Raw genomic sequence first — 24,592 nt, 5'->3', positions numbered from 1 at the left:
TGCTCCTCTTCAAATGTCACTCTCAGTTGCTCTTGGGGCTTTGTTCTCTCTTAGCTCTTCTGGAGCAAAAATCTGCTCTCTACAGCCATCTTCAAACTGTTTCTCATCTGCAGCTCCTATGTCAGATCCTGTGCATTCTTTGAAGGGTCCCTCTTGGCTGTAGCAAGCTTGCATCCTTCTGTTTGAGCCTATATAGTGCTCTAGTAAACTACTCAAGGCCCATGCTGAATGGGTGGGGCCACACCTCCATGGAAATTATCCAATCAGAGTTATCACCCACAGTTGGGTGGGGCGCATCTCCATGGAAACAACCTAATCCAAACACTCCAACTTAATCAACACTAATACGTCTGCCCCCACAGGATTGCATTAAAGAATATGGCTTTTTCTGGGGGACATAATATATACAAACTGGCACAAAGGGCATATATGACAAGTCCACAGCTAACATCCTACTTAATGGTAATAAATTGCTGCTATTGTGAAAATGTTCCCCAAACAGGATTATGGTGCTTTTAAAAAGCAAATACATAAGCTGACACAAAGTTGTAGAAAGATGGAGGAAAGAAATCCCAGTCATATTTTTGTCTTATGAGAAAAACCTTATTACTTTAAGTGAATTGCAGTGGTTCTCAACTTTGATGTTCTTCTTGATCATCTAAGGAGTGACAGCTTTTCCTTCATTAGGTGTAAGATAGAAATGACGGGGCCTGGGATCAGGGTGTAAGTAGTAAGACAGATGAGAAGTGTTGGATTTTGAGTATATTTGTAGGGTAGAAACAATGATCTGATGTGGGGGATTGGAGAGAGAAGCCAAAGATAAGCAGCTTTTTCACAACTCATCTTCCCTCATACCACACAATTTGGACTCAGGAGGGACCTTAATCACTTAAGAGCATATTTTATCTCTCAAAACTAAAAATGAGCAGCACTCTTATTTCTGATTTACTCCCCTTCTTACAGTCTCTGGGTTTTATCTCCCCAATTCTAACTGGCACAAACTGGCCAGTTCTTTTCACCCACCCTACATCCATCACCAGGTGGATGTTCAACCTTCTTCTGTCCCTCCTTTGGGGTACTCCAAAAGAAAAGCTGGGTGCTGTTTCCAGAGAGGAAAAATGCAGGATATTGAAAACAACAACCCTTTATTTCTGATAGTGAAACAAACACTTTAAGAAATACAATTATTTCTCTATTACTCTTAAACTGGTAAATCTAATTGTTTTATATTTAATCCTTCACAACTCTAGAAGCAAGGTAATTATGATTGCAAAATTTAATCAGGAAAATTAAGTTTGACTAGTTCTTTGTTTAAATGTTATAAATTGGTAGACGTAACTTAAAGCATTAATACAAGAAAAGAAATCAGCACCCATTTTGGGAAAGGAGCATTTCCATCTTCATTTTGGATTTTCACAAAACTGAGCTTCCAAGCTATACTGCTGTTATCCAGTGAGTAGCTCGGACAAGGTAGTAACCTTTATAGGGCTTCAGTGTTCTCAGACATAAAAACTTGATTTGTCTGCCTCTTGATCGTTGAAGCCTCGGACAATTTAAAAACCTTTCATTTAACAAACATGTTGTATCTAGTGTAAAATAGTGTACTTGATGCCAAGGAGAATTAACAAAAAGTCCATGACAAGACACAGATTCCTGCCCTTCTAGGGCAAGACATTCATATAACGAAATGAAGCAGGTGTGAATCCAGTTGTCACTCAGTACAATCCTTTGTTAGCATTTAACGATCAAATACATTAGCAGCTGTAGCCACTGAGGCACTCACTATGGGGCCCCTATTTGGAGCCTAGCCATTTCTTAAATTTCACCATCCTAAGGTGGAAAAAGTAGAAGGACTAATATCTGGGTGTTTTATTAAAAATATTTTTATTGAGGTAATATATAAATACAACATAACATTTCCCATTGTAACCGCTTTCAAATATACAATTCTGTGGTGTGAATTTTAATTACATTCACAACCTTGGCCACCATCTGTTACCAAAACTTGTCCATCATCTCAAACAGAAACTCTATATCCATTACTGTGGTGCTTTTAGCGGGGATATCCTTACCTGTCCAAACAATGCTACTTAATTGCACAGGAACCCCAGCAGAGACAACACTATCCTTCCTCGTTCTATGTGAAATGTCTCAGCGAGCACTGACCAATGGGCTCCTCCCTCCCCCAAGAGGGGCGGGACCTCGAGCCCCGGCTCCAGAGACCCGCCCTCTACGTGCCCTGTATGCGTGGCGACGTGAGGCGCGGGCCGATTTCTCCAGCCCGCGGCGCCTCCCGGCGGTGGCGGGGTGTTAATGCTACAGCTCGACCTGAGCGTCCGCCATGGAACTGGAGAAAGAGGCGCCAATGGGTGGGGACCCCGTCGCGTGGCCGCCTGGGACCTCGAGGTGTCAGACCCGGAATGAGGAGGATCGGCAAGAGGGAGGCGGGTCGCCTGCGGCAGCTGCTCTGAACGCGGAGGAGGCCGGCGCCAGCGCGGACGGGCTATGGGAGCTGCCGGTGGAGCCGACTGATCGTAGGCCAGAGTGCAGCCGCTGCAGGTGACCGCAGGGTCGCGGGCGGGAACTGTGTTGGCAGCGGCCTTCGGAGAAGGTTGCGGCGCCCCCTGCCGGGGAGGCGGCTGTGGTTCCAGCCTTGGGCAGTGCCGGCTTTGGAGTTCTGCGCTCCAGGCGGCGGGGTCCGCTGGTGGACAAGGATTGGAATTATTCTGTGAAATACGTGGTATAGCTCCTTAGTAAGAAACCTTTTATCCTGGGCCGTGATTATTTAGCGTTACTTCCTGCAAGACACTGAGTCTGGTAGGGGAAGTAAGACTCGATGGCAATAATATTTATATTATTATGCAAGTATAGTATGTCCTGATGTCTCCAACCCAGACCTCTCTCCTAACAAGTGCTTGTTGAGTGCTTTGCTAATCACTGATTCAGTTGTATACAGTCTTTGTGTGAAATTTTGTAAATCAGTAAGTAACCAAAACTGTAATTACAGATTGGAAAAAAAGGGCAATGAAGGAAAGAAATGGGATGCTGATACAAAGTAACTGGATGGTATCAGGAAAGATCACTGAATATACAGCATTTATATTGAAATTTGGAGTATTAGATAGATCCAGCTAGAAGAAAAGCATTCTAAGTAGTGGAAGAGGACAGAATGTGGTAGTTTGGAGGAATATCTTTACCACTTGTATTCTTAGAGTATCCTGCCTTGGATATTTTGAACTTCGGGCAGGACTGGATTGTATTTATATTTACCCATGCCATTATCTTTACTGGAGATCTTTATTTCTTAATGTGGTTTCAGTCAGTTATCTAATGTACTTTCCTTTCAACCTGCAGAACTCCCTTTGGCATTCCTTGGATGGACAGTCTAGTGGTGATGACATCCCTCAGCTTTTGTTTTTGTGGTAATGTCTTAAGCCATCCTTCGTTTTTGGAAGACAGTTTTGTTGGGTTTAGAATTCTTGGTTGGCAGTTTTTTGCTTTCACCAAAACTGAAACTGCCTTTTTGCTTCCATGGTTTCTAGTGAGAATTTGTCACTTAATATTCTTGAGGCTCCCTTGTATGTAACATGTTGCTTTTCTCTTGCAACCTTTAGCATTCTCTCTTTACCTTTGGCTTTTGACAGTTTGATTATAGTAGGCCAGGGTTTGGGTCTATTTGGATTTAACCATTTATTTAGGTATTCTTTGATTTCTTTTAATGTTTTATAGTTTTCTGTGTACAAGTCTTTTACATCCTCAGTTAGATTCATTCTTAGATATTTGATTGTTTTGGTTGCTATTGTGAATGGAATTTTTCTCTTGATTTCTTCTTATGATTATTTACTGCTTGTGTATTGAAATGCTGCTGATTTTTGTATGTTGATACTGTAGCCAGCCACTTTGAATTCATTTATTAGCTCTAGGAGCTTTATTGTGGGTTTTTCAGGATTTTCTATATAAGGAGCATATCATCTGCAAATAGTGAAAGTTTTACTTCTTCCTTTCCAATTTGGATACCTTTCATTTCTTTTTCTTGTCTAATAGCTCTGAAGAACTTCCAATACAGTGTTCAGTAATAGTGGTGACAGTGGGCATCCTTGTCTTTCAGCTTTCAGTCTTTTACCATTAAGTAGGATGTTAGCTGTGGGCTTTTCATATATGCCCTTTATCATGTTGAGGAAGTTTCCTTCTATTCCTGTTTTAAGTGTTTTTATCAAGAAGGAGGACTGAATATTGTCAGTTGCCTTTCCTGCATCAAGTGAGATGATTGGGTTGTTTTCCTCCTCCATTCTGTAATGTGATGCATTATATTGATTGATTTCCTTATGTTGAACCAATCTTGCATACCAGGGATAAATCACATGTCATCATGGTGTACGATTCTTTTCATATTCTGTTGGATTTGGTTTCCTAGTATTTTGTTGAGGATTTTTCTGTATATATTCATAAGAGTTATTGATCTGTCATTTTCTTGTGGTGTCTTTATTTGGCTTTGGTATGAGGGTAATGTTGGCCTTTTAGAATGAATTAGGGAGTATTCCCTCCTCTTCAGTTTTTTGGAAGAGTTTGAGCAGAATTGGAGTTAAGTCTTCTTGGAATGTTTGGTAGAATTCCCCTGTGAAACCATGTGGTCCTTGACTTCTTTTTGTTGGGAGTTTCTGATGAATGATTCAGTCACTTCACTGGTAATTGGGTTGTTGAAATCTTATATTCTTGAGTCAGTGTAGGTGGTTTGTGTATTTCTAAGAATTTGTCCATTTCATCTAGGTAATTTATTGGTGTACAGTTGTTTATGGTATCCTCTTATAGTTCTTTTTATTTCAGTGGGATCAGTAGAATCCCCCTTTTCATTTCTGATTTTAGTTATTTGTATCAGCTCTTTTTCTTTGTCAGTCTAGCTATAAGTTTGCCAATTTTAGTGATCTTTTCAAAGAAACAACTTGTGGTTTTGTTAATTCTTTCTACTATTTTTGTTTTTCTATTCCATTCATTTCTTCTCTAATCTTTGTTATTTCCTTCCTTCTGCTCCCTTTGGGTTTAGTTTGCTCTTTCTTTTTTTCCTAGTTCTTTCAGTTTTGAGGTTAGGTCTCTTATTTGAAGTCTGTCTTCTTTTTTTTTCAAAACAGTTTTATTCACTCACTGTACAATCCATCTAGAGAATACAATAATTGGCTCTCAGTATAATCACGGAGCTGTGCTTTCATTGCCATAATCAATTTTAGAATGTTTTCATAGCTCCAAAAAAGCAAAACCACATGGCCCTTATACGCCTTTATTATTGACACTTAGCATCAGTGTGGTGTCTTTGTTACAATCGATTGAAGAACATTAAGATATTACTGTTAACTTAAAATAAACCCCAACTCAGTCCGGGGGAAAAAATGTATTCCTCCTTTCATGGGGAAAAAAATTTCATAGATGACAAAAATGCAACAGGCCTCTATAGATATTGGCAGAGTTACAAATACTGCATTCCCTTAATGCTCAATTTAAAATTAGACATAAAACAAGAGTACAATAAGTATGATTCATCCAAGAGAATTCATTGTCATATCTATATTGAAATAGCAAGGTATGTTTCCACTGAATAATTTTAGCAATGTTTTCTTATGGTACAGCTAAGAGATACACATACAGTGGTTACACCAAAATGGAAATATGAACACAGTTGCATACATCCCTTCCCCTGCACTTTCTTCTGCCCCTCTGCAGCCAACCTAATGAACAAGTTGTGATGCCTACTGCTCAGAGGTGGTTTAACAATTCCATGTCAAAGATGCTTATTTTCTATTAACAAAAACATTTATAAATTTGTTAATTCACTAGCTCTTCTTTTTATCATACATTGTCACTTCAAGAAATCTAAAAAGCTTAGGTGTTATGAAATAATGACTCTTATCCACAGTAAATGCAGATATTTTACAAAAAATGCACATGGAACTATAGTTATAATCTAAAACTGTCTTCTAGATATAGAGACACTAGCAAAGAGCCCTTCCTTTGCCCTTTCTCTTCTTCCTTGATGGGAGGTTTTTGATGACTGTTTCAGTCTTTTTTATTGTGATTGGTTTGTTGAGGTCTTCTCTTTATTTAGAGTAAGTGTAGATTGTTCATGTGTTTCTAGGAAGTTGTCCATTTCATCTAAGTTGTCTAGTTTGTTTGCATATTGTTGCTCATAGTATTCTCTTATGATATTTTTTATTTCTGTGGGTCAGTAGTAATGTCCCCACTCTCATTTCTGATTTTATTTATATATATCGTCTTTTTTCTTTGTCAGTCTAGCTAAGAGTTTGTCAGTTTTACTGATTTTCTCAAGGAACCAACTTCAGGTTTTGTTGATTCTCTCTATTGCTTTTTTTTTGTTCTCCATTTCATTTATTTCCTCTCGGATCTTTGTTATTCCTTTCTTTCTGTTTTCTCTGGGATTGGTTTGCTCTTTTTTCTCTAGTTTCTCCAGGTGTTCAGTTAGATCTCATATAGACAACATATAGATGGTGTGCCAGTTTGGATGTATTATGTACCCCAAAATGCCATGTTCTTTGATGCAGTCTTGTGGGGACAAATGTATTCGTGTTGATTAGATTGGAATTCTTTGATTGAGTGTTTCCATAGAGATGTGACTCATCAACTGTGAATGAAATATTTGATTGGATAATTTCCATGGAGGTGTTACCCCGCCCATTCAGGGTGAGTGTTAATTAGATCACTGGAGTCCTATAAAGGAGTTCATAGACAGAAGGAACTTAGAGCAGCAAGATTGACATTTTGGAGAGCAACTGAGAGTGACATTTTTGAAGAGCTGCAGCTAAGAGAGGACAAAATGCCCCAAGAGCAACATTTTGGAGAATGCCACTTTGAAATGCAACTGGGAACAAGCAGATGTCAGCCATGTGCCTTTCCAGCTAAAAGAGGTTTTCGGATGTCAGTGGCCTTCCTCCAGTGAAGGTACCTGTTGTTGATGCCTTACCTTGCACGCTTTATGGCCTTAAGACTGTAACTTTGTAACCAAATAAACCTCCTTTATAAAAGCCCATCCATTTCTGGTATTTTGCACAATAGTAGCATTAGCACACCAGAACAGATGCATAATATTTTTTATCCATTTCGCTAATCTGTATCCTTTGATTGGGGAGTTTAACCCATTAATATTTATTGTTATTACTATAAATGTAGTACTTTGTTTAACCATTTTATCTTTTGCCTTTTATATGTCATATCTTAATTTTGTCTCTTTTTTTTTTTTACCCTTTTGGTTATCCTTACTGATATTCTTCATTTCTGTACTCTCTTCCAAGCCTCTCTCTTTGTCTTTTCCATTCAGCCTGCAGGACTCTCTTTAGTATTTCTTGCAGGGTAGTTCTTTTGTTATCAAACTCTCCCAGGTTCTGTTTATCTGTGAATATTTTAAACTCTCCCTCTTTTTTTTATTATTCAGTTTTATTGAGATGTATTCACATATCATGTAGTCATCAGTGTTGTACAATCAAGTCTTCATAGTACCATCATATAGTTGTGCATTCATCACCACAATTTTTGAACATTATCATTACTCCAAAAAGAATGAAAATAAGAATAAAAAATGAAAGTAAAAAAGAACACCCAAATCATTCCATCCTCCCATCCCACCCTATTTTTCATTTAGTTTTTGTCCCCGTTTTTCTACTCATCCATCCATACCCTGTGTTCTAGTTTGCTAATGCTGCTGGAATGCAAAACACCAGAAATGGATTGGCTTTTATAAAAAGGGGTTTATTTGGTTACACTGTTATAGTCTCAAGGCCGTAAAGTGTCCAAGGTAACGCATCAACAATTGGGTACCTTCACTGAAAGATGGCCAGTGGTGTCCAGAAAACTCTGTTAGCTGGGAAGGCACCATGGCTGGTGTCTGCTCCAAGTTCTGGTTTCAAAATGGCTTTCTCCCAGGACGTTCCTCCCTAGTCTTCAGCTCCTCAAAAATGTCACTCTTAGTTGCTCTTGGGGCATTTGTCCCCTCTTAGCTTCTCTGGAGCAAAAGTCTGCTTTCAAAGGCTATCTCCAAAATGTCTCTGTAAGCTGAAGCTCCTCTCTCAGTTCCAGTGAGTTCTTCAAAGTGTCCCGCTTGGCTGTAGCTCCTCTTCAGAATGTCACTCTCAGCTGCACTGAGTTCCTTCTGTTTGTCAGCTCATTTATATGGCCCCAGTGATTTAATTTAGACCCACCCTGAATGGGTGGATGAACACCTGCATGGAAATTATCCAATCAGAGTCATCACCCGCAGTTGGTTGGGGCACATCTCCATGGAAACACTCAAAGAATTACAATCTAATTAACACTGATAGGTCTGCCCACACAAGATTACATCAAAGATAATGGTGTTTGGGGGGACATAATACATTCCAAGTGGCACACCCTGGATAAAGGGAGCGTGAGCCACAAGGTTTTCACAATCACACCATCACACCATGTAGGCTACGTAGTTATACAGCTGTGTTCAAGAATCAAGGCTACTGGGTTGCAGTTTGACAGTTTCAGGTATTTCCTTTTATGTATTCCAATACACTAAAACCTAAAAAAGGATATCTATATAGCACATAAGAATGCCCTCCAGAGTGACCTCTTGACTCCATTTGAGATCCCTCAGCCACTGAAACTTTATTTTGTTTCACTTCGCTTCCCCCTTTTGGTCAAGAAGATTTTCTCAATCACATGATGCCATGTCTAGGCTCATCCCTGGGAGTTATGTCCTGCATTGCCAGGGAGATTTACACCCCTGGGAGTCATGTCCCATGTAGGGGGGAGGGCAGTGAGTTCACTTGCCTAGTGGGCTTAGAGAAAGAGAGAGGGCCGCATCTGAGCAACAAAAGAGGTTCTCTTGGGGAGACTCTTAGGCACAATTATAAGTAGATTTAGCCTGTCTTCTGCAGTAACAAGCTTCATAAAGAGAAGCCCCAAGATCAAGGGGTTGGCCCTCCAAACTGTTAGCCTCCAGTGTCTGCGAGAATATCAGCAGTAATCCATGTAGTGATGTCTAATATTTCCGCATTTTCTCCCAGTTCCTTGGGGGCATAGCGGGGGCTGCAAATATGTTTTTATTCTCTGCCCAAATTACTTTGGGATGTATTGGGATTTCTCAGTAACCTGTTGTGCCAGTTTGATGTATTATGTCTCCCAAAATGCCATTATCTTTGATTCAGTCTTGTGTGGGCAGACGTATTAGTCTTGATTAGATTGTAATTCTTTGGGTGTTTCCATGGAGATGCGACCCACCTAACTGTAGGTGATAACTGATTAGATAATTTCCATGGAGGTGTGGCCCTGCTTATTCAGCATGGGCCTTGATTAGTTTACTAGAGCACTATATAAGCTCAGCAGAAGGAGCGAGCTTATTTCAGCCAAGAGGGACACTTTGAAGAATGCACAGGAGCTGAGAGAGGAGCTGCAGCTTACAGAGTAACATTTTAGAGACAGCCTTTGAAAGCAGACTTTTGCTCCAGAGAAGCTAAGAGAGGACAAACACCCCAAGAGCAATTAAGAGTGACGTTTTGAGGAGCTGTGGCCTAGAGAGGAATGTCCTGGGAAAAAGCCATTTTGAAACCAGAACTCTGGAGTAGTCGCCAGCCATGTGCCTTCCCAGCCAACAGAGGTTTTCCGGATGCCATTGGCCAATCTCTGTTGAAGGTACCCAATTGTTTATGACTTGCCTTGGACACTTTATGGTCTTAAGATTGTAACTTTGTAACCAAATAAACCCCCTTTATAAAAGCTGATCCATTTCTGGTGTTTTGCAAAAAGGCAGCATTAGCAAACCGGAACACCTATACAAACCTACCAGATCTCACTTCCTCGTCAAAGTTCCATGTAGTTATGGTGTTTGAATCAACTGACCATACAAGCTAAATTATTTAGTGTGCTGCAGAAAATATACATCCTGTACCGAATAAACATCTCTTCCCTTGGTCTCACACAGAAGTTGAAGTTTTAAGACACAGTCATTGTTGTCCTTTACCCTTTGGCCGGATTTGCCTTAGTCCTAACAAGATTTGCTTCATTCATATCTCTAATTGAAGTCTGCACTCTTTTTCAGCTTTTTAAACAGTTGCTATATGTGGTAATACTGACATTCGCAGCTTCCGAGCTCAAGCTCTGAGTTGCAGGTGTCACACAGGTACCCAAAGTCCAGAGACCATCCAGGTTATACACAAAGAGCTTAGCATCTCAGAATTTGAAGAGAACCATTGAAACTCAGGAATAGATGTGACTGCTGTAAGGGCTTACAATCTAGGAACCATCACAATAAGTGTTCCCCTGATAAGCTGTGCTCTAAGATCCAATTCTCAGAGTTTTTGCATTGTGGTTAGTCCATATTAGTGAGGCATTATAATGTTTGTCTTTTCGTTTCTGGCGTACTTCACTCAAAATGCTGTCTACAAGATCCATTCACCTCGTCGTGTGTCTCACAGCTCACTCCTCGCAGTTGCTCAGTATTCCATTGTATGCATACACCACAGTTCGCCATTCTGTTCATCAGTAGATGTACCCTTAGGCCACCTCCACCCATTGCAAATCGTGAATAATGCCTCAAACACCAGTGTGCAAATGCCCATTAGTGTCGCTGCTCTCAGATCTTCCAAGTTTATACCCCATAATGAGGTTGCAGGACCTTATGGCATCCACATACTTAGCTTCTTGTGGAACCACCACACTGTCCTCCAGATAGGCTACACCATTCTACTTCCCCACTGACAGTAAATAGGTACATCCCTCTATCCATGTTTTCTTCAGCACTTGTATCCCTGTTTATATTTTTCTCTGCAATTTTATAAAGATATATTCACATTCCATACAATCATCCACAGTGTACAATCAGTTGTTCAAAGTATAATCATACAGTTGTGCATTCATCACCACAATCAGCACTTGAACATATTCATTACTACGGAAAAAATTTTTTAAAAAATAATAATAAAAAAGATAAAAAATACAATACAGTATAATAATAAGGTCAGACAACATTACTACTACCAAGAATCCCATACCCCTCCCTTATATCCCCTCTCATAGACATTTAGCTTTGGTATATTGCCTTTGTTACATTTAATGGAAGCATATTACAATGTTACTGTTAATAATAGACTCCAGTTTGCCTTGATTATATTTTTTCCCTAATACCATCCCTTTTTCAATACCTTGCAAGCTTGACATTCATTTGTTCTCCCACGTGTAAAAACATTTTTATATTTGGACATTTAATTACAATCATTAACCACTCTAGGTTTCAGTAAGTTATACATTCCCAGTCTTTATCATCTCTCTTTCCTTCTGGTGTCATACATGCCTCCATCCCTCCTCTTTCAGGTTTATCACAGACATCTTTATTCAGCGTACTTACAGTATTGTGCTGCCATCACACAGTATTATGTTATCCATTTCTGGATCTGTACAATCCATCTTGTTTACCATTGTGTACTCCTTCAGCATCAAATACCCAATCTCTACCCTTTTTCTATCTCCTGATAACCTGTGTTCTCAGCTTTTAACTCTCAAAGTTTGCTCATTAATGTTAGTTCATATTAGTGAGACCATACAGTATTTGTCCTTTTTGTTTCTGGCTAACTTTGCTCAACATAACGTCCTCAAGGTTCATCCACATTATTACATGTTCTCTGACTTCATTCTGTCCTACAGCTGTGTAATAGTCCGTCATGTGTATATACCAGAGTTTGTTTATCCACTCATCCACTGATAGATATTTGGGCTGTTACCATTGCTTGGCAATCATGAATAATTCTGCTACAAACATCAGTTTGCAAATGTCTGTTTGTGTCTTAGCTTTCAGTTCCTCTGAGTATATACCTAGTAATGGAATTGCTGGATCATATGGCAAATCTATACTTAGCTTCCTGAGATATGGCGACACTGCCTTCCAGAGAGGCCATACCAATCTACATTCCCACGAACAGTGAATAAGTGTACTTATTTCTCCACATCCTCTTCAGCACTTGTAATTTTCTGTTTTTTGGATAATGGTCATTCTGGTAGATTATGAGATGATATCTCATTGTGGTTTTGACTTGCATTTCCCTAATAGCCAGTGAAGTTGAGCATCTTTTCATGTTTTTGAGGCATTTGTATTTCCTCTTCAGAAAAGTGTCTGTCCATGTCTTTTGCCCATTATTAAATTGGGTAGTTTGTCTTTCTGTTGTTGAGTTGTAGAATCCTTTTATATATTGTTTGTCTGAAAGTATTTTAATCTCTCCTTTTTTTTAATTGAGATTGTTCACATACCATACAATTATCTAAAGATCTAAAGTGTACAACCAGTTGCCCACGGTAACATCATACAGTTGTGCATTGATCACCACAATTTTTTTTTCAATTTTTAGAACATTTTCATTACTCCAGAAAAGAGATAGAGACAAAAAAAAAAAAAAAAAAAAAGGAAACTCAAATCTTCCTATACGTCTAACCACCCCTCCTCCATTATTGATTCATAGTATTGGTATAGTACATTTGTTACTGTTGAAGAAAGCACGTTAAAATACTACTAAGTGTAGTATACAGTTTGCAAAAGGTATATATTTTTCCTATATGCCCCTCTCTTATTAACTTCTAGTTATAGTGTCACCCATTTGTACTAGTTCATGAAAGAGATTTCTAATATTTGTACAGTTAATCATGGACATTGTCCACCACAAGATTCACTGTTTTATATATTCCCATCTTTTAACCTCCACCTTTCTTTCTGGTGACATACGTGACTCTGAGCTTACCCTTTCCACCACATTCACACACCATTCAGCACTGTTAGTTATTCTCACAATGTGCTACCATCACCTCTGTCCATTTCCAAATGTTTAAGTTCACCCTAGTTGAACGTTCTGCTCATAATACGCAACCGCTCCCCATTCTTTAGCCTTGTTCTATGTCCTACAGACTTTTGAATTCTTTATGCTCTCCTGGTGTCTTCTTTATATCCTTTGTCTTTTTGTGCCACATTTTCCTTCATCTCCTTGAATTGATTTAGGAGATTTGTTGAACATCATTAATTTGTTGTTTCAACTCCGTATCTCTTCTGAAGTTGTAGTTGGTTCCTTTGACTGGGCCATATGTTCCTGTTTCTTAGTATGAGTATGCTGGTTTCTAGGAATCTGATTTTCTTGATGAGTTTATTCTGGATGCCAGTCTCTTTTTTTGCCTAGGGTTTTTCTGTTTGTTTGGGCTTGTCTTTCCATTTGTTAAGGTTTCTTTGATTTCCTTTAGAAGTGTTTTGTAGTTTTCTGTGTACATGTCCTTTTCTTCCTTGGTTGAGTTTATTCCTAGATGTTTGATTCCTTTAGTTGCTATTGTGATTTTTTTTTTCTCTTGATTTCTTTCTTGGATAGCTCATTCATAGTGTATAGAAACAGTACTGATTTTGCATGTTGATCTTCCATCCCACCTGTTCCAGTTTGCTAATGCCTCTGTTATGCAAAATATCAGAAATGGATTTGCTTTTATAAAGGGGGTTCATTTGGTTACAAATTTACAGTCTGAAGGCCATAAAAGTGTCCAAATTAAGGCACCAGCACAAGTGTACCTTCAGTGAAGGAAGGCCAATGGCGTCCAGAAAACCTCTGTTAGCTGGGAAGGCACATGGCTGGCATCTGCTTGCTCCCAGGTTGCATTTGAAAACGGCATTCTCCAAAATGTCAGCGTCAGCTTTCAACAGCCATCTTCAAAATGTTTCTCTCAGCTGCAGCTGCTCTGAAGTCCTTCTGTTTGTGACCTTTTATAGGGCTCCAGTAATTAAACCCAAGCTGAATTGGTGGGGTCACACATCCATGGAAGCAATCCCATCAACAGGTCACACCCTACTCAAAGGTGTTACTAGTCACATCTCCATGGAAACAACCAAAAGGTTCCAACCTAATCAACACTAATACGTCTGCCCCCACAAGACTGCATTAAAGAACATGGTATTTTGTGGGACATAATACATCCAAACCAGTACACTGCCACTTTGCTGATCTTATTTATCCAGAAGCTTTGTGGTAGTTTTTTTCAGGGCTTTCTAAATATAGGGTCATGTCTGTACATAGTGGAAGTTTTACTTCTTTCTTTCCAATTTGGGTGATTTTTATTTCTCCTTTTTGCCTAATTGCTCTAGCTAGAACTTCTAGCACAATGCTGAATAACAGTGGTGATAGTGGGCATCCTTATCTTGTTCCCAATTTCAGAAGTAAATGTTTCAGTCTCTCACCATTGAGTATGATGTTACCTGTGGATTTTTCATATATGCCCCTTATCATGTTGAGGAATTTTCCTTCTATTCCTATCTTTCAAAGTTTTTTTTATCAAGAAAGAATGCTGGATTTTGTCAAATGTCTTTTCTGCATCCATTGAGTGATCATGTGGTTTTCCCCTTTAGATTTGTTAATGTGGTGCATTATATTAATTGATTTTTTTTGTGTTGAGACACTCCTGCATACCTGGGATAAAACCCAGTTGGTCATGGTGTATAATTCTTTTAATGTACTGTTGGATTCAATTTGCAAATATTTTGTTGAGGATTTTTGCATCCATATTTATTAGAGATATTGGTCTATAGTTTTCTTTTCTTGTAGTGTCTTTATCAGGCCTTGGTATTTGGATGATGTTGGCTTCTTTGAATGAGTTAGGCAGTGTTGCCTCTTTGTGGTAGTTTGGAGACTGCATGTTCCCCAGAAAGGATCATATTCCTTTAATCCATTCCTGTGGGTTTAGACCTATTGTGGGTGGAACTTTCTGATTAGGTTATTTCAATTGAGATATGATCCACTTCATTCAAGGTGGATTTTACTCCTCATTCTGTAATCGTTTGTAAGAGGATAAAACATACAGACGCTAAGGGATGAACTTAAGAGAATGTTCTGGTTTACTAATACTGACATTATGAAAAATACCTGAAATAGTTTGGCTTTTATAGAGAGGACTTATTGGGTTACAAATTTACAGTTCTAAGTCCATGAAAATGTCCAAGTTAAGGCATCAACAAGAGGATACCTTCCCTGACTTTGCTCCCAGGTTCTGGTTTCAAAATGGCTTTCTCTAAAATGTATCTAGGTGTTCGTCTTAGCTCCTCTCTCTCAGCTCCTGTGCATCCTTGCTTCTTTCTCCCAGGGTGTTTCTCTCCAAGTGTCTGGGTGGTCCTCTCTTAGCTTCTCTGGCACAAACTCTGAGCTAGCATCTCCAAATGACCTTCTTTCTGCATCTCCAAGCATCTCCAAGCATCTCCAAGTGTCTCTGTCATCTCTGGCTCTGGAGCTCTCTTAAGTAGTCCAGTGAACTAATCAAGAACCTCCTATTCAGGCCACACCCACTGCACTTACATGGGGATTATCTAATCAAAAGTATCACTCACAGTTGGGTGAGTCATAGCTCCATGGAAACACTCAATCATAAGTTTCCACCCTAATCGAAAGACTAATAAATCTACCCCCACAAGATTGCATTAAAGAACATGGCTTTTTGAGGGATATAATATATCCAAACTGGCCAAGAAGCTTGTGGAAAAAGCCCCAGAGAAACTGAGAGACAAGGAGATACCCAGAGAATCTAAGAGAGACAGAAGCTGAAAGATTGAAACACACCGCCAGGAGCTGTAAGCAGTGAAACCTTTGAGAGAATGACCAGCAGATGTCACCATTTGCTTTGCTGTCTGATAGAGGAGACCAGGCACACCAGTAACCAGTCTTCAGAGAAGGTATTGTCCAGTTGATGCCTTAATTTGGACATTTTCATGGCCTAAGAATTGTAAACTTGTAAGCTAATAAATCCCCATTTTTAAAAGCCTGTCCATTTCTGGTATATTGCATTTTGTCAGCTTTACCGAACCAAAACACTCTTCTTCAATTTTTTGGAAGAGTTTGAGAAGAATTAGTGTTAATTCTTCATGGAATGCTTGGTAAAATTCACCTGTAAAGTCATCTGGTCCTTGGTTTTTCATTTTTGGGAGATTTTTGATGTTACTTTCAACCTGTTTGTATCTATGGGCATAAAATAAGTCTCTTGTAAATAGCATATAGATGGATAATATTTTTTCTAATCCATTCTGCAAATCTCTGTCTTTTGTTTTCCTGATTTACTTTCATTCTTCGTCCATGTTTTCCTTTAGCTCTTTGAGCATATTGAGGACCATTTTTTAAAAGTCTGTGTCTGGAATGTTCCTGGTGTGATCCTCTTCATTGATGGTTTCTAATGCTTTAATCTTCTCCTTTGCCTGGGCTGTCACTTCCTGCTTTTTTGTATGTTTTGTAATCATTTGTTGAAACCTTGGCATGTGGATATTTTAAGGTGTTAATGTGTTAATGCTGGAATTTAGACTCTGAAGTGTTTGTTTCTTAAGCTTGTATCCAGCTAGTATGAGAGAGGTTTCCTTGAATGCCAGGAGCTAACAATAACAAAAATAATGAAAGAAAAAGGAAAATACCATTCCTGGGCTTTTCAGATTAACCTATGTGAATGCTGTCTTTCAGAACTTATCCATACAATGAGTTTAGAGGATAGCTCTAGGCCAAAGTGTAGGGGCCTCTCTCTCTGGTCTTTTCTATGTGTGCATCTTGTCTTGGGCCTATGCATTTGGTACTAGAATTTGCCCATTTCCACAGTTCTGAATGTTCCTTCCTCCCTAGGAAACAGTTTCCTTGTGTGGCCTACAGCTAAAAGTTCCTTGCCTCAGCCATCACAACTTGACTGCTCTCCCACAGCATTCTGTAGAAGTATTCTGTGAGTCACCTTCCACACAAAAGTCCAAATTCTGGGACAGTGAGTCCCTCAGGCTATTTCACCATAGATTGGCCCCGACATACATGAGGGGTTGGAGAGGGGCCAGCCAGGGTGCTAGTAGATCCTACAACTTTTAAGTAAATGTTTTCTTCATTTGGCACTTGCCCTTTTACTGTGGTCCTTTAACTATTTTCTGGAGCTTTGAGAAAGATGTTTCTGTGAATTCTTGTTCAAAGCTTCTGTGGGGGAACAGAACCCTGAAGCTTTTTACTCTGCCATCTTGATTGTAGTGGACTATCCAATGGTTTTTAATTTCTTCAGAACTGGTAATAATAAATATTGAATGTAGTATTTTTATTAATTAGTCTTCTATGTCTAGCAAAGATTTATGCATTTTTTTTGATCTGCTTTTTAAAAAAGAATAATAATTTAGATTTTAGCTTTTCAGTTACATGTAGGTAATGCTTTAGGATTAAAACTCTTTTTAATATTTTTGCACTTTGTAGTGAAATTTACTGCATTTTAAAAACTTTTCTTCGTCTCAGCATGCTGTGCATTTTATTTATGTTAATTGGGTAGAATGGAGTTCTAGAAACACAGATACTTTTTAGTTATTATTAATAAAATATAAAATAATTGACTGCTGTTTATATTTTATTTCATCAGACCGTTAAAGAGTTACTAGTTCCCTTGGTGAACTTCTTTGTATTTCTGCCCATAATAGTTTTTAAAATGCATTCTTAGACATGAATGATTAGTAAGGCACAATTATTTGGCCATTTACTTAAACAGTTTTCAAATTCTCTAAACACGTTACTGTAATTGTCACAGCCTAAGGATTTCTAGAAACTGGTTTCATTTGGAAAGTGCAGATTCAGTTTAACGTCCAAGCAGAATCTTGCTCATTAGGAATCCAACAGTTCTTAAGCATGAGTGGAATAGTGGAATATTCTTTAAAAAACCCCAAACTTGTAATTTATTATTGTAAGGTAAAGATTCTATTTATTTATTTATTTATTTATTTTTTCTTTATGTATTGTGGATAATAAACCCTTATCAGATATATGATTTGCAGCTATTTTCTCCCATGCTATAGATTGTCTTTTCACTTTCTTGGATACTGTTCACTTTTAACTGATATGGTGGAGATTACAAGCAAGTAGCTGAATTGGGTATCCTGCAGCAGTCCATTTTGCTCCCAAGCTTATGCAAGCATTTGGCTGACCTCCATGTGGAAGACATCTCATGATTTTGTTTGCTGACTATGTGCAGTCATTGAAGTGAGCCACTGACTGGAAGAGTAGCTCTGATTTTCAGCCTGTTTAGCTAGTTACAAGATGTCTGAGCAAAAGTATTTTTCTTGGCTTTTTTATTCCACATATCCTAAACTTTTCATTATTATTTAGGCTTGGATATTTTGGAGAAAAAAGCGATGGGGATAAAATCATGTGAATGAGGGGAAATGAGAAAAGACTCCAGCTCTTCTGCAAAGGAATGTAGGGCTACAAACTGGCAGCCTACAAATGTTTTATTTTGAACAGTATTTTACCTGTTTTTTTAATGAGTTGCTAGCAGTTAAAAATCAAGAAGTTTTACATAAATATCTAGGTTTCTGGCTTCTGTGAGAATGGGAAGGCTTGGTAGCTCTGGGGCTACCTTTCTGAGCAAGTTGTTTGAGCTAAGTATTGGATCTACCCCTTAGATGGTGGTGATCTATGCAGGTCCCCACAGTTCTCACCCTGCCTGCTTAACTCATTTACGGTTAACTGCCTGCTCCCTGTAGGCACTTGCATTTTGACTTTGGATCTCAATTGTAGGCATTTGCATTTTGACTTTGAATCTCGTTTGTATCATTGTTGCTGTTCTGAGGAAAACAGTCTGCGGTTTTGAAAGGTACAGGTGAAAAATGGTAGGTTCTGGTGTAATTAGTTTAGAATAATAGAGACTATTAAGTAAGTATTGCCATGTAGAAGTAAAAAAAACAAAACAAAACAAAACTGCCAAACTGTGGTAAACTTAAAATCAGCTAGATTATTGATTTTTAGGGTGAAAACTAAGGTGTTCTAGAAATGTAATTCTTTTGTATATCGAAAATGTTATATACTCAAAGGAAGTAATTAAGTTAATTTATTCTTTCCTGTTAGTATGGAAAATGTTTATTCTGTGAAGTAGTTCACACATAATATATGTGGAAAACTGACTGATTTACAAATTACTGTGTAAGCTAATCATATGTTTGAAGTTCAGCAAAGTTAATATACGTCAAGATGGAATTTTTTTCTGATAATTAAGCCACCAAAGAAGAGTGATCAACTTCAAATACCACTTTAGAACTTTCTAAACATTTGGTTTATTTTCTCCAAGAAAAATAAGAATTGTAATTATTACCCTCTGATAGAAAATTTCTTCAAAGCACATCAGAGCACATTGATTTCTTAAGTTCATTTGACCAAAACTTAGAATTCATAGTTTTGGTAGTGCTGATGTAAGTTCAAGCATGTATTTACAAATGGTCTAGTCTAAAATTTGGTAATATTTGTAAGGAGTCAACAAATTACAAAGTACTTTTAAATGTACATTTTAATTGAATACGTAAGACAATCTAGAGATTAGGGAATGTTATCTATTTTACAGGTAAAGAGACTTCTGAAAGTCAGGTGACTAGTTAGAGGCAGAGCTGCCTTTAGCTTTCAAGCTTTTACTGCTACATCCCATAATAATGAATTATGCTTACGTGAACAGCATAATTGCCTTTCTTTTTCCATTTTATACAATAATTATTTTCAGTAATAAAACCACATATCTATGGCCTGTTGATTTTTTTAAAATTCAGTTTTATTGAGATATATTCACATATCATACAGTCATTCGTAGTGTACAATCAACTGTTCACAGTACCATCATATAGTTGTGCATTCATCACCCCAATCTATTTTTTAAACATTTTCCTTATACCAGAAAAAGTAAAAATCAGAATAAAAAATAAAAGTAAAAAAGAACACCCAAATCATCCTCCCCCCCACCCTGTTTTTACTTAGCTTTTGTCCCCATTTTTCTACTCATCCATCCATACTCTGGATAAAGGGAGTGTGATCCACAATGCTTTCACAATCACACTGTCACCCCTTGTAAACTACATTGTTATACAGTTGTCTTCCAGAGTCAAGTCTACTGGGTTGCAGTTTGATAGTTTCAGGTATTTACTTCTAGCTGTTCCAGTACATTAAAACCCAAAAAGGGTTATCCATATAGTGCATAAGAGTGCCCACCAGAGTGTTTTCTTGACTCTGTTTGGAATCTCTCAGCCTCTGAAACTATTTTTTTTCATTTCGTATCCCCCTTTTGGTCAAGAAGATGTTCTCAATCTGATGTTGTCAGGCCCGGATTCATACTTGGTAGTCATATCATGCGTTGCCAGGGAGATTTACACCTCTGAGAGTAAGATCCCATGTAGAGGGGAGGGCAGTGAGTTCACCTGCTGAGTTGGGTTAGCTAGAGAGAGAGTGGCCTGTTGATTTTTGACAAGGGTGCCAAGTTCACTCTATGGGGAAAGAGTAATCTCTTCAACAAATGGTGCTTGGAAAACTGGATATCCTCATGCAGAAGAGTGAAAATGGATTGTCTACCTCACACCATGTTCTAGTTTGCTAATGCTGCTGTAATGCAAAACACCAGAGATGGATTGGCTTTTATAAGAGGGGATTTATTTGGTTACACAGTTACAGTCTTAAGGCCATGAAGTGTCAAAGGTAACACATCAGCAATAGGGTACCTTCACTAGAGGATGGCCAATGGTGTCTGGAAACCCTCTGTTAGCTGGGAAGGCACATGGCTGGCATCTGCTCCAAAGTTCTGGTTTCAAAATGGCTTTCTCCCAGGAAGTTCCTCTCTAGGCTGCAGTTCCTCAAAAAATGTCACTCTTAGTTGCAGGTGGGATATTTGTCCTTTCTTAGCTTTTCTGGAGCAAGAGTCTGCTCTCAACGGCTGTCTTCAAACTGTCTCTCATCTGTAGCTCCTGTGCTTTCTTCAAGGTGTCCCTCTTGGCTGTAGCTCCTCTTCAGAATGTCACTATCAGCTGCACTGAGTTCCTTCTGTTTGTCAGCTCATTTGTATGGCTCCAGTGATTTAATTTAGACCCACTCTCAATGGGTGGGGTAACACCTCCATGGTAATTATCCAATCAGAGTCATCACCCGCAGTTGGGTGGGACATATCTCCATGGAAACACTCAAAGAATTACAATCTAATCAACACTGATAGGTCTGCCCACACAAGATTACATCAAAGATAACAGCGTTTTGGGGGACATAATACATTCAAACTGGCACACACCATATACAAAAATTAACTCAAAATGGATCAATGACCTAATATAAGAGCTGAAACTGTAAGTCAACTGTGTGACCTTGGGTAAGGCACTTAAATTCATGGTGCTTTATTTATCTGTAACATGGGGCTATAACCTACTTTACAGGATCAAATGACTTAATATACATGAAAGTAATATGGGAACATAGTTAACTTGTGCAAGGTAATGTAACTATTAATTTTCATTGTTAGAGGCTTTTGTTTGGTTTTATAAATGTGACTTACCTCATTATAATTGCTCTTGGGGCAAATGTCTTGTCAATAATCCTTAAAGCAAAGTTGTGTTGTAATGTGATCCTGTTGTTTGTAACTGTACTCTTTCCCTGTTATAAGAGGGTATTTTGTTCCTAAATCTTCCACTCCCAACATAAGTAGGATGAATTCTTGTACGTTGAATGCATAATTAACATTGTAGCGTAGGTAATTAATAAACTGATCATTCATATAATACTTAAGGTACTTGAGATTGAATCTTTAGTGCAAGCCTGCATATGGAAGAAATCACTGAAAACAATGCAGTTATTACCCCTACTATACAACAGTAAACCATGAATTCTTTGAGAGCAAAATTTAATGCAATACATATCAAATATACAGTAGCAATGATGGCTCCATTATTACTATTTTTGTTGGCATGGAGGAGTTGGCATTTAGCTACTGATTTTAACTTTTGATTTTGTAATAATAGTACTGAAAGTTCCTGTATACCTGTTATCCAGTTTCCTTAATTGTACATAATCACAGTGCTGTCAAGACGGGTCTGAGATTTTATCTTGCTTAGAAGTGAACAAGTTGGCCTGCCACAGTATCATGGAAGCTGCAGATGACATGAGATTCCTGGGTCAAAGACAAAGGATTTAGGCACATGTTTGTGTTGGTTTCCCTTATCCCCTTTTCCCATTTCCTATCAGGGACTTCACAGAAAATGAATGTGATGGATGTTGTATGTGTAGTGGGTTTGCTACAGAACTAAAGAACCCAGAGTTTAGGGTTACCAGATCTTTTATTATGGGTTCCAAGCAAACCTGCCCTTTGCTCCAGAGGGAGCTTATCATACAGAGGCAGTTCACCATAGAAACATCTTTGAAAAAATAGTCTAGAATAAAAGGGCAGTTAGTACCTCACACATAAGACATGCAGGTAGACCGTGAAGAATTGTCTCCCAACAAGTTCATTTAAGAAAATTGTTGTGGGTAGAATTGCATTCCCCAAAAAGATATGTTGAGGTCCTAATTCCCAGTTCCCGTGAATATGACCTTACTTAGAAGTAGCTTCTTTGCTAATGTAATCAAGTTAAGATGAGATCATACTGAATTAGGATGGGTCCTAAATTCTACGACTGGTGTCTTTCTAAGAGAGAGATGAGGGTGATTCAGACATAGAGCCACATGGGTAGAAGCCATGAGATGATGGAAACAGAGACTGGACTGATATAGCTACAAGCTAAGAAATGTCAAGTATTGCTGGCAGCCACTGGAAGCTAGGAAAAGGGCATGGAACAGATTTTTCCCTAGTGGCTTCAGAGAGAGCATGGCCCTGCCTGTACCTTGATTTCAGACTTGTAGCCTCTAGAACTGTGAGAGAATAAATTTTTGTTGTTTTAAGCCACCAAGTTTGTTGTAATTTGTTATGGCAGCTCGTGGAAACTAATATAAAAACTAAGAAATGAACCTTGGTTTGAACTAAACTCTTCAAATTTCACTAGTTTTCCTGCTAATATTCTTCCCACCCCACCCTGGTCCAGGAATGAACACAGGATCCAGCATTACATTTAATTGTCATGTCTCCTCAGTTTCTTCCAGTTTTGTGATAAGTCGTCAGCCTTTCCTTGTTTTTCATGCTCTTGACACTTTTGAAGAGTACTGGTCATTTTGTAGAATGTCTCTCAATTTGGGTTCAAGATTTCTCATGATTAGAATGAAATTATGCATATTTAGAAAGAATTCTACAGACCTTCTTAGCACCTACTAGTTTGAAAAGGTACCAACTTAACTTCAATAGCATATACAGTCTCTGTACCCATTTCCCTGTTTCCCCTCTTTATGTTGTTTTTGTCACACATTATCTCTGTATTTTGCATGTTCATTACAAGGGAATGTGATTATTGCCTAGTCAATTGTATTCTAATTCTTATAAGAAATAAAGAGTAGAATTATATACTGAGGATCAGTACTATTGGGTTTTGCATTTATCTGGTCAGAAATTTTGAAGAAAGCTTGCTGATGAGGACTTTTTTTACTTTTCTTGTGAGACTGACTACCTATACTTCACTGTCTTCTAGTACAGACTTATTATCCATATCTTTAGAATTTTATTTAAAGAACTAACAATAATTAAAATCCTAGTAAGGCAGTGTATAAAGATCTAAGATCAAATAATATACATTTTTTTTGTTTTTTTGTTTGGGTTCTCCTAGAAGCAGACTTTGAGACAAACATTTGAGTAAAAATGGTTTATTTGGGACATGTAGGGAACATCATAGAGGGGTGGGGAAGAATATTTTGAGCCAGATATAATAAGCAATTGGACTCAGTCCTTTAGGGACACATTGGGAAGTTCTGGGTAATGGTTTAAAATGTATGTCTCCAAATTATCCCACATGAGGGATGAGGGAGCTGAAGTAATTATCCACCTAGTGCCAAGATATGTGCATGTAGCACAGCTTTTGGGGTTTTGGAAGAAGTCAGGCACAAAGATGTGTATATTAGTAGTTGTAAGTTTGCAGGGGCACATTGAAATGGAGGAGTCTGAGTGAGTGATGTGGATGAGGCACTGACAGTATCTCCCATTATATCCAAGAGATCTTTATCACAAATGTTGTCCAGAGACCCATTGCTAAAAGTGAAGTGATTGCTTGTGTTGATAAAATATGCTTTTAAAAGTAGGTATTTAAATTATTTATTACTTTTTTTTTTTTTGACAATGAGCACCAAATTATATGTTAAGGAAAATAATTGAAAAATAAGAATTGTGGCATCAAAATCAGTGGTTTGTTCATAGCACTGTTATTTTTGCTTAATGTAGTAAAGTAACACTAACCTAAACCTTAATATATTTTTTCTATCTTATATCAAAAATTTCTCACAGTTTTCTATGTGCTCTTTTGAGGAAACAGACATTTATATAAAATGAGAAATAAAATTCCCCCAATAAATCAGCTATACAAAATCTGTGTTTTAAAATATAGGCAGGTTTTAAGTTAGGGACAGGGGAGGAAAGAATAAGCAAAATGAAAATGTTTTCTAGTAACGTGGCCCCTTTATTCCATGCTCATTCTTCTCTGTAAAATATCTCTATTGAGGGATAGCTGGTCTTTGAAACCACTTTAACCTTTGACCCCTTGCTTGTAAGCATGGATGTTTATGCTGTTCCCATTAGTTGGCCAGTGGATGAGGAGCATGGAATTTGATTACTCACGGACCTGGAGACTCAGTTTGATAAATCATGTGCACAATCTTTATTAATTTAGTCATCAATTATTCAGTATTCGCTATTGAATAAA

At 38.1% G+C, this 24,592-nt stretch overlaps 1 protein-coding gene across 2 annotated transcripts in view; it reads left to right on the top strand.

The window, feature by feature from the left end:
• The first annotated feature begins 2,271 nt into the window (after positions 1–2,271).
• DTWD2 (DTW domain containing 2) overlaps positions 2,272–24,592 on the top strand; it is a 232,896-nt gene continuing 210,575 nt past the window's right edge. For both annotated transcript variants that reach the window (XR_005211467.1, XM_037802102.1), the window contains exon 1: positions 2,272–2,559. Coding sequence is in view for 1 of the 2 variants with exons in the window: in XM_037802102.1 (XP_037658030.1) it covers positions 2,342–2,559 (218 nt within the window). In the remaining variant the exon portion in view is untranslated. The remainder of the gene's footprint in view (positions 2,560–24,592) is intronic.

This window comes from Choloepus didactylus, chromosome 13 (assembly GCF_015220235.1).
Source record: "Choloepus didactylus isolate mChoDid1 chromosome 13, mChoDid1.pri, whole genome shotgun sequence".
NCBI lineage: Eukaryota > Metazoa > Chordata > Mammalia > Pilosa > Megalonychidae > Choloepus > Choloepus didactylus.
The sequence above is the reverse complement of the archived record's forward strand: the minus strand, read 5'-3'. Positions and strand labels throughout refer to the sequence as shown.